Here is a 10940-nt window from a genome sequence, read left to right as displayed (position 1 = left end):
ACTTATATTACTTATTTTATCCTCACAGTGGCCTTTCAAAATTGGGATTATTACTCCTGTTTTACAGGTGAAAAGAATGAGGCCTAGAAAGGCTCAAATCTTGAACACTTCACAGCCAGAAAGAGCCAGGGCTGGAATCATCAGGCAGGCCTTTGGGCTACAAGCCTTGTGCCCTTTTTGTTGTCCCAAAGGCCAGGGTCGATAGGGAGTGAGTTATCTGTGGGTCAGTTACACAGACAGAATCACTGAATATTGGAACTTTTTGGGGTTCTCTTCCATTGGCCTAATAACCTGAGTTAATTGAGTTTTTTTAACAGGGTAAACAATTTGCTGTTTTAGATCAGTGAATTCATTCCATAGGTGGAGATAGGAGAGAAAAATATTAGTGAATATCCCTTGTCTTGTTCTCCTCCTCCCGCAACTTAATGTCCTAGGACACTAGCTTTATCCCTTAGGTAACTCTTCATTATCCAAATTTCATGAGAAACTTTCCTAACATTGCACATGCTCAAAGTCAAAATCCCAAAGTCATAAGAAAAAAGATGCCATAAGCAAGATTAAAAAACAATTATTTGATCATATACGTTAAGAGTAATTACTAGACTCTATAAGTAAATACATAATCCAGTAAAACAACAATTGAATTAAAAAGGGCGAAGGATATAATAGTTTATAGTAGAATATGTGCAAATGGTAAAAAAAATGAAAAGATAATCTTACTCATTAATAAACAAATGTAAACAGAAACAATGACATATAACCACAAGTGTGGCAAAAAGAAAAAAGACTACTTTGACAAAGTTGTCAGGAAACAATCACTCTTACTATTACAACTTGGCATAATTGTTTTGAAAGGCAGCATTACAATATCTATCAAAACTGTATGTTCATATTTGTACCCTCTGACTCAGCTATTCCACTATTTTAAGTATGTAAAGACACACAAATAATGTATGGCAATATATACACACATACATACTATATAATATATAGTTCATATGTATATGTTTATGTATATATCTATATACTTATATACACCCTTCGACTCAGCAATTCTATTCCTATAACTCATATATGAAACATATATAATACATATGTTTATATACACATACGTACACACATATCTGTAAGTATGGGAAGATGTACACACACATACACATATATACATACTTATGTATATATGTATTTTATGTATGGATACATATGTATATATGGATAGATTTTACACCCACAGACACATTTAGATGTGTAACTTCAGCTAAAGCAATTTCACTCCTATATAAATTGCTACAGACAACTTGTATAAGTATGCAGAAATGTTTCTTTATAGCTGTGTGTATTAGCAAATAAAGTGCAAGAAAGAGAAAAACAATTGACATGCTTGTGAGGAGACTGTTTTATTTATTTATTTATTTTTTTGTTAGGGCTCATTCATAAAATACAAAACCGTGCAGCCATAAAAAATAATGAAGTACATCTATATGCACTGACAACAGAAGTTGTCAAAGATCTATTGCTAATTAAAGAAAGCAAATGACAGAATAGTATGATCCCATTCATGTTTTCCAAATACACGTGCTGGGGGAGAGATGTTTGCAATTATATGTACTTATATTTCTGGAAGGATAATTAAATATTTGTAATAGTGGTTACCTTTGGGTAGTAAGAATGAGAGTGGGAAAGTTTCAGATTTTTGCTTACCACTTTTTGCTTTCTGGACTGTTTGAAAGTTTACCATAAAGCAAGAATTATTAAATAACAACCACAGGAATGTTGGGGCTCAAACCTAGAAATTCTAATTTTGTACACCTGGAGCTGATCAGCAAGTCTAAATGTTAAAACATCCCCATGGGTGATTCTGACATGGAGCCAGGGTTGAGAAATAATTTTCTCAAATGGAAGGGATTTTAAACTTGTTGCCCTCAAATGACTACTGAGGCAAACACCATTCTTACAGACATAAGAAACACTTGGAGCAAATGTGTAATAAAGTGTTATGCTTCCCTAGAAAGGGGACGACCTTAAATCTTTCTGTTTATGGTGGTATTTAAACATATTAGAAACTCCTAATTTTGGAATAGGCTTATTGTGATAAATCTAAATATCAAAGGCAGTCCAGAGATTAGCAAGTAATGGAGGATGATCAAATGTTTCTCAGAAAATATTATAGGTGGCATTTGGGCAGGAGATTCCGAGAATGGCGAAAGGGTACCTCTGTGCCCTAGGAAAAGTGATAGAGCTTAGAAACTCAGAACTCAGATGGAATGAGGAGCCATGCCATATACATCTTTCCAACAGTCACCCTCCAGAAGAAAACTCTGTGTTGACAAAAATCTGCTGACTTGTCTGTGGGTTTGTGAACAGAATAAACTGTTTCTTCTTTTATGTTTATGTATTATTGCTTATAACTATATTCTAAAATATATAATAACAAATAATAACAGTACTTGCAGCTTAATGAAAGAAAAAATGCAAGTATCTTATTTATACTAAGAGAGGAGAGAAAACTGAAGAACAATGGATTATCCTTACATATTTGGTTTGGGATTACATTGAGAGCTACCTAAATACCAGAAACTCATTCTTGGTCCTGACTCCTACTCTGTTATCCATAGCTCAGTACCTACTATCTGGTGCAGAAAGAAGTGGAATGGAATTATCAGGAAGACCCAGTTTTTAGCCAAGACTAAAAGTTTTTAGCTAAGGGGATAGAAGAATTTGTGCACAGATAGAAGGCAGATGGGAATTTGTTTAAAACGGAATGGAGACCCAGAGGTCACATAAGACAGGGTTTAGAGGAAGTAGCCCCAACAACATCATAATACAGAGCACTGATAATGAGATGATAGATAGATTATGCATTTGGGGAGGAGGCCAAATATAAAAAATAAGACATGGTTTATTTACTGTAATTGGTCTTAAAGTTTTGAGTGGAACTCTGTTGTAAAATATTTTCTGTGCCAGAGCTGACTCCTTATACCTACTGGAAGTCTAATGCCAGGGGCTTCTGAGTGGGAAGTGGATTAGTAGGTGTTTGGGGTCCTTTGTAAACTTCTAGTGTAATATGAATAGCTGTGAGGTAGTCAGCGTGTCATCTTAATACATTGTTCTTAGTTCTTTTTCCAGCAAACTCTTTGTTTTACATTTAGTTCACACCGCAAATTAGTAAGTCAGGCTTGGTGCTTTTTGACCCACACATTAATTTACAATTAATGTGCTTAATGTACACTCCGTGCCAGTTACATATTATTAATTAGTGGCACTAGTATTAGTTCAAATTTTCTTTTATTATGTAATTAATAGGGCCTATGTTTGAAAGTTACTGTGTTTCTGTAAAATGAAGTATTTTTTTCCTTATAAAAGGAATGACATTAAAATCTCCTGAGTAGGGAATTTAAGAGGCAAGAAAGGAGTAATTTCATTTGGATAGCTGAAATTGAGAAAAGTTTTATAGAAACTTTTCAGGTATGAAGGATAGTAGTAGAGATGTTACATGAGTTAGCACTCATATATTGAATTAGTTAAGGAACCAATGTGGGAATCTAGGTCTTCTATCTTCCAGTCAAGTCCTAGTTTCACTTTTCTTCATTCCCTCTTCCTTTCCTGTCGTTATGAGTAGAATAGGAAGATACTGAAAGTGTTGAGGCTCAACTGTTGCTCCTTTAAGTAATTTCTAAAATTAAAATTGTCTTATTTTCATATATATGTGATTGTGTATCTAGGTATCTATTTGTAGCTTAGTAGTTGAACACCGTGAATTACACCAACCTAAGCATTATTTTCCAAGTTTTCATCAAATAACTAGTTTCTGTTAATACTGAAAATCTAGTAAACGTGTCAGAATTTGGTTATGATTAGTTGCTGACATAAAACATGAGGGCAGACTTCACTGTACTTTAGAAGATACTGGCTTTCACATTTGCCACAGAAGGGAATTCACATGAGTGCTTCTTCAGATAACGTCTCTAAGTTTTGCATATCATTAGTTCTACTTGCTCCACTTTTGATAGAGTGGCAATGTATTGAACATTGTAAAAATTATGCCCTATGATTAAAAAAATCCATCTCTGGTAAAGCATAAAAAGAAAATGAGTATATTTTTCACTGTTTAAAATAATTGAGGGAGTAATTATAGAGTCAGCAAAAAGAAAAAAAGAACCCTACTGACTTATCACATATCAATGCACACAGTGTGTTTTTAATATTTTCAAAAAAGGGAAGGCAATCTCAATGTAAGTGTAAATGAAATTAGTTTTTGCATATATTTGCTGAAGGTCAGTTACCTAGCTTCATACGATAAATTATTTGGCCCTGGACACAATATTGTGTTTGCCATACTAGGGAAATGAAATATGAAAGTATTCCTAAGTATAGATTTTCCTAGAGGCATTTGGGGTTTTATCAGTCTCGAGCTCTCCTCTTGAAACTGTTTCATTCCTTAGTTATGAAATTACTAATTTTAACCATTTAAGGCACAGGAAATTTTACATAATTTTGATTCAATAGCAAAATACCCTTTAAAAAATTAATCCACTTAGGTGAAAAAGACAAAAATGAAGCCAAATGAATGTTATTAAATTTATAAATTTATTTTACTTTCCAGATCTTCTTGGAATAAATGTCAGTAGAATTTGTATAAACCTTGGTAATGTCTTAGACTTAGATACAAACTTAACAGGTATATTTAATTTTCTGTAATTCCACAATGGAGCCAGAAGCAGGACTCATGAAAATAGTAACTATATGTTTTTGCATGTATCCTTCAAAGTGAAATCCTTAACAAATTTAACAGTATATATTAGGCTGCTGATGAAACAGCTAAACCTGTCTGCCAGGTGGCTTCGAATATGGAATTAATTTTTACATGGCATCGATAAGTTACTATTTCAATACAACCATGTGGTAATTGATACCTAATAATGTTTTAGGTTTGTACCCGCCCCCCCCCCAAGAAAAAAACCTAACAAAACTAAAAAGCAGTGTAATATAGTACTGTGGGATCCACAATAGCATTTTCTTTAGTTTCCCTTAATATCAGGTTGTCATTAGGAAAGATTCCACAAGTTATTTAAACTAGAAATGAAGTAACATGTTTCATATCTATTTCAAGGGATAATTTTTCATGACCCAGTATAATGCAACTAACAAATTTAAACGTCTTGGAATTTAAGATATAGAGGTCATATTAAGGGATTTTATAAATCAAACGGCAGATTTTAAATTATCAACTGACTTCCTTTACATAGAATGTTTTCTAGTAATTGTAAAATACTGTCACTTTAAAAATATTATTCTTGTAACCTCTAATGATTGAGTGCTTAAGTGATAACTAGAAATATATTTTCTGTCTCTGTGCTTCAGTTTGAAAATGGAGGTTCCATAATCTTTGTTCCAAACATTTGGGTTCTTATAGGTGTTTTTTTTGGGGGGTATTCTCCATATTGTTGACATTTTAAAATAGTTTTCAAACAAGCTGTTTATATTCACTAGAAGTTAGAGAAAGAAAAGCCTCCTTAGGAACTTACAAGGGAGATCACTGTGTATTTCTGCTTTTTTTTTTTTTTTTAAGTTATCTTCATGTGTATCATTATTGATTTTGGAGGACAAGCTGGTGCAACGGGAAGAAAAGCAAGACAACCATAATCAGCTTTGGAACTAGATGCACTTACTTTGTGCACCCATGGAATGAATATCTTGTGATCTTTGGCAAGTTATTTGATATTTCTTTGCCTCATTGTCCTCATCTGGGAAACAATACCTCTCAGGTTTATGTATTAAATGAACAAATATATTTTAATGCATACCTGGTACAGATTATGTGTCAATAAATATATCCTTTCCCCAATAATATAAGATCTGATTCTCAACTAACTTTCCCCAGTAATATGTTCACTTTGGGAATAGGAATTGGTAGAGAAGTAAAGATTTGTGTATTCAACTCAGATGTACTCCTTCTTATAAGTCTCCACTCTCCAATTACTTTTTTCTGTTCCTTTTTTATCTTTTAAATGTGTATCTAGTGGAATGAGCATTTAGAAGCATAATACATGTATAAATTTTGTGTTTAATTTTCTATGGCATATGTAAGCAGTTTTTATGAATTGCTGGTATTGCTTCTGAGCAATTATTACAAATGTTGAGAGAAGGGAACCCCTGTGAACCTTTAACATTTCTCAGGAGTTAGTGGTAAATCCATGAACATACATTTTTAAACCAAATTACCCACCTCTTGGAGTTCAATCTCTGTTAATTCTTTATGAAAGCAGTGAAGTATCAGTTCCAATGATATAATGATAAAGCAACCCTGGAAATTAAATCCCAAAGCAGTGCACCTTTAGATTGTTCAGGAGATAGTAGGACATCCCATGAGCCATCACATATTTTCAAGTTTTTATAGTCAATCTATTTTTTCAGCAATCTTTTGGGAAATATGCCAAGACAATTTACTGCATACGTGCATCTATCTTCTAAAAGACATTTGGGATATTTCTTAGTCTGACCTCTGCACCCTGAGACACTCTATAAAGGAAACAATCAGAAAAATTTAACAAAGAAATAAATAGGTTAAGAAGAAAGCAATCTAGGCATTTGCACTGAGTTTGCTACAGCGCCATTGCTACATTTAAGAGCTGTAGTTCTTCCTCACATTTTAACTGAGAGCCACCAGTTATAATGTTACTTAAAATCTCCCCATTAAATAAGACAGTTGCTGAACAACTAAAAAGTACAAAATATCACAAAATCAAAAAGCAGCAAGTCACAAGGCGATTTCCGCATCCTAGCATATGTGTGTGTGTGTGTGTGTGTGTGTATGAAAGAAAACGTTACAGTTAACCGTTAAAATTGCTTTCACTCCATTCCACCACCTCATCCTGTGGAGTCTGCCTCCGGAACGCCGCGGGAATCTCTCAGTGTAGTTAAAGCAAAGGCCAGCACCCTCTGCAAAGGTGCTCTGCGGCGTCGTGATCCAGGGATTTTAGGATCTGTCGTGGCTTGCACATCCTCTCTTACCCCTCTGCTATCTGGTGGAGTTGGGCGCGGGTCTCCAGGGCTTCCAGAGAGTGTCGTTTCGCGTGTTACTTGCCATGCACACAAATTAAAGCGCCGCCGGGCACTTACTGAAGCCCACCTCTGCCCTCGTCCACTTTGTCCTCAGTCTTCAGGTTTTCCTTTTTGCCTCTAGGGCCTAACTTGTGGGTTCGCCTTAACTCCTCAGCAGACAGTGGAGTGAACGCATCGACTGCCCCCACCCAAATGCCAATCACTGCCTTCTCCCGCTCGGCGCTGGAGTCATTCCATCGGAAGATTCTTCTGTAGCCACCAGGGCCGGTCAAGGATTTCATATGCACTTTCCCTCAGAAAAACCTCTGGAACGTCACACACTCCTAAATATCCCTGGAAATCTGCGTCTCTGTGTTTGGCTTCATGGTGAGTATCGAGGGCCAGATCCAGACAAAGAAAAAAATGTATGGAAGGTTATTCCCGGTCGGCTCCTCCTTCCTGCGAGTCTCAGACAGGCTTGTAGGCTTACAGGCTTTCCGCCACTCCCCGTTGGCAGCCTTCATCGAATTAGGTGGGTGGGGGTGGGAAATTGGGGAAGAAAATAAAGTCGTTGTGGGCAGCTGGGGAACCGGGCGGCTGGGGAACCTGGCGTCAGTCCCCCGTGGCCGCGCGCAGGTACCCTGCAACGTCACGGTGGCCCCGCTCCTCGGCCAGGTCCACGGGCAGACGACCCCAGGCATCGCGCACGTCCAGCCGCGCCCCAGCCCGGTGCAGCACCACCAGCGTGTCCAGGAAGCCCTCCCGGGCAGCGTCATGCACCGGTCGGGTGAGAGTGGCGGGGTCAGCGCAGTTGGGCTCTGCGCCGTGGAGCAGCAGCAGCTCCGCCACGCGGGCGCTGCCCATCATCATGACCTGCCAGAGAGAGCAGAGTGGTCAGAGCCAGGGTGGGGGCAGGTATGGGAGATGCCGGCAGGGGCAAGGCAGGTGGAGCCATTTAAAGAAACACCTATTTGTGAAGTATTCACCCAGTGCAGAGGTGTTCAGGTCTCTGGTGTCTGGTGTTTCTTCATTTGCTGATGCAATCCGCTTTCCCACCCCACCTTCAGGTTATACTCCACTCAGTACAAATTAAATGCCATTTTATTCTCTAAACGTGTAGAGACAAGAAAGTTGATGGTAAAGTGATGATCGTCATTGTGGAAAAACAAATCTTGATTTCCATCGGAACATGGGAATCTATTTTGTTAAGTGATTTATGGGCAGAGTTAAATTTATTTGGCTTTTAAAGTTTTAAATTATTTGCCTTCCTGACCCCTCCTCCATAATCCAGGTCCAAAAATGTTTATTAGGTACTCAACTACTGTTTGTTAGAAGTTGGGAGTAATGGTTTAGGGGAGAAAATAAACAATTAAGTTTCTTTTTTCTTCCTTTCTTTTTAAAATTTATTTAGTTCTCATAGCAAATCCTGTGTGGAAGGCTTTTGTTTGTCATGTGTCTGTGCTCATAACTGGATTGTACTGTGATAATTTGAGCCAAAGTTGGAGATTAGAAGGGAAAAGTAAATTAAATCATGCAAAATCTTATAAAATTACAAGAATAAATGATTTTTCCTTAATAAACAGTTCATCATTTTTATTTTAGAGTATAACATTTTTAATGTAACATAAAACTAACTATATATACTACAGGATTTTATAATAGCTAAGATTTAAAAACGTTAAACAGTAAATATTTTGCTGTATAAAAAGAGCTTGGGCCAGGCACAGTGGCTTATGCTTGTAATTCCAGCACTTTGGGAGGCCAAAGTGGGCAGATCACCTGAGGTCAGGAGTTCGAGACCAGCCTGGCCAATATGGTGAAATCCCGTCTGTACTACAATAAATAAATAAATAAATAAGATGGGCATGGTGGGGCGTGCCTGAAGTCCCAGCAACTCAGGAGGCTGAGGCAGGAGAATCACTTGCACCCTGAAAGCAGAGGTTGCAGTGAGCTGAGATCACACCAGTGCACTCCAGCCTGGCTGACAAAGTGAGGCCTCGTCTCAAATAAATAAATAAATAAATAAATAAATAAATAGAGCTTGGATGTTAGCAATCAGGATGATGCATAACTTAGAAAAAAATGATGTTTTGCAGGAGTAATCCTGTAGCAGCCGTTTGTGAACATGAACATTATGAAAACATTTGCTGTCATATTTTAAGTTAATTATAAGACAATTTTTGGTAACAAATGTCTAAAATTGAGTTATTTGTTATGGGTTTATGTACTTTAAAATATACCATTTAATTGAAAGGCAGTATACTTCTCATGTTTTGTCAGCTTGTTTCATTAATATTAGAAATGTTCATTTCATCTCTTGAAAACCATAAGTTATATCTACTAGTGATGTAAGGATAGTTTACATAGAAAAAAGAGGGGAAAATAGCTGTTCTTAGTATTTCAGAAAATGGTGAATTACATATATAACTTGTTTTATAATTATTAATAGAATTTTAAGTTTTTAAGAAGCACTTTACAATAGTTTTGCTCCTTTAAAAATCCCTTATTTGTTATACCACTATTCTAAGAATTCAAAAGAAATGAACACTTCTTTAAAATCTACACTATTAACAAGATTCCTTAATATTAGCTTAGTTTTGGAGGGTGATAGTGAGGTGAATACTGAATATGGCCAATAGCCAACAGTAAAGTACAAAAGCATTGTCCTAGATTGTAAAATAAATTAAAAATATCAGTACTAATTAAAGCAGGATTCGTAAACATTGAATAAGTGTATTTTAACGATGAAGATAAGGATGCATTATTTATGAAGATCCTTTGCCATTCAAAAAGGACCTAACAGTTGCTGCAGGAATATTTTTGTAATCTGGGCACTGAGTATGATAATTAAAGAATGAGAAACCTATAGAACTATATATTTTTTCTCTTATGCATCACTCATAAGACACTGCTAACATAAAAGGAACTAAGTGCTGTGGCTGAGGATTCCGGTCTCATTCCTTTGAATTCAATTAGCCTCCATGAGAAAACAATACAACAGATTTCATATAGTAGCTTAAAAGTTTACACTGATTTTTTTCCATGTACTATGATTTTGTAGAATTCCTTAAATCCAATCCAGAATGTGTAACTTATAGTTTACTTATCTTTATCGTTGAAAGCAAACAGACAAGATAATCGTCCTCCCTAAATAACCTTTCCTTTTCGCCTTTTCTCCCCAATTCAATCTATTCCTTGCATCTCTGATGATGAGATGGCAGAACAAAAACCACTAGAAAAGCTTAAACAGTGGATTTTTCAATGTCTCTCTTTAGAATTTTTGCTGGATAAAAGCTTGTTTTACGCCTGGGCTGCACACCTCCGGCCAAGGGAGACTGCTATACAAATCTACATCGGCGATCTTGATTCCAGCCCCGACCCGCCGAGGCCGCGCCCCGCGTTCGCGCGCCCCCTGCCGGCGAGGCCCTGGGGCCCCAGCTACCTGGATCGCGCGCCTCCCGAAGCGGTTGACTCCGTTGGGATCCGCGCCGGCTTCCAGGAGCTGTCGCACCTTCTCCACTAGTCCCCGCGCCGCGGCGCTGGTCAGGCCCTCATCGCTGCCGCCTCCACTGGGCATGCCCTTGTTCTCCTCGCGCATTCCGCAGTCCCCAGACGCGCAGAGGCCCGGATAATCCACCGTTGGCCGTAAACTTAACGACACTCCTCCCTTCTTTCCCACGCTGCTCCGGCGCACTCTCTCCTTCCTAGAAGAGCTGGGCTCAGCTTCATTACCCTCCCGCCGTCCTTCTGCGGCTTGGGGCCCCGTGCAATGGTCGAGCCGCCGGTAGTTAGCTCCGGGCTTTTCCTGGCGCTCAAGAACTAGCGGGCGCTCCTGGATTGCTTCTGGGGAAAAGCGCCTAGCGCGGCCGCAGCTGAGCTCAAAGCGGCTCTGGCCGCAG

At 37.9% G+C, this 10940-nt stretch overlaps 1 protein-coding gene across 1 annotated transcript; it reads right to left on the bottom strand.

The window, feature by feature from the left end:
* Positions 1-4568: 4568 nt before the first annotated feature.
* CDKN2B (cyclin dependent kinase inhibitor 2B) lies at positions 4569-10920 on the bottom strand. Its single transcript, XM_001107263.5, has 2 exons — positions 10484-10920; positions 4569-7914 (listed from the first exon to the last, which is right to left on the bottom strand). Exons 1-2 carry the CDS (start codon positions 10637-10639, stop codon positions 7654-7656), a joined length of 417 nt encoding a protein of 138 aa, XP_001107263.1. The 5' UTR covers positions 10640-10920; the 3' UTR covers positions 4569-7653.
* Positions 10921-10940: the final 20 nt, after the last annotated feature.

This window comes from Macaca mulatta, chromosome 15 (assembly GCF_049350105.2).
Source record: "Macaca mulatta isolate MMU2019108-1 chromosome 15, T2T-MMU8v2.0, whole genome shotgun sequence".
Lineage (NCBI taxonomy): Eukaryota > Metazoa > Chordata > Mammalia > Primates > Cercopithecidae > Macaca > Macaca mulatta.
Note: the sequence above shows the minus strand (reverse complement) of the source record. Positions and strands in the feature narration are given on the sequence as shown.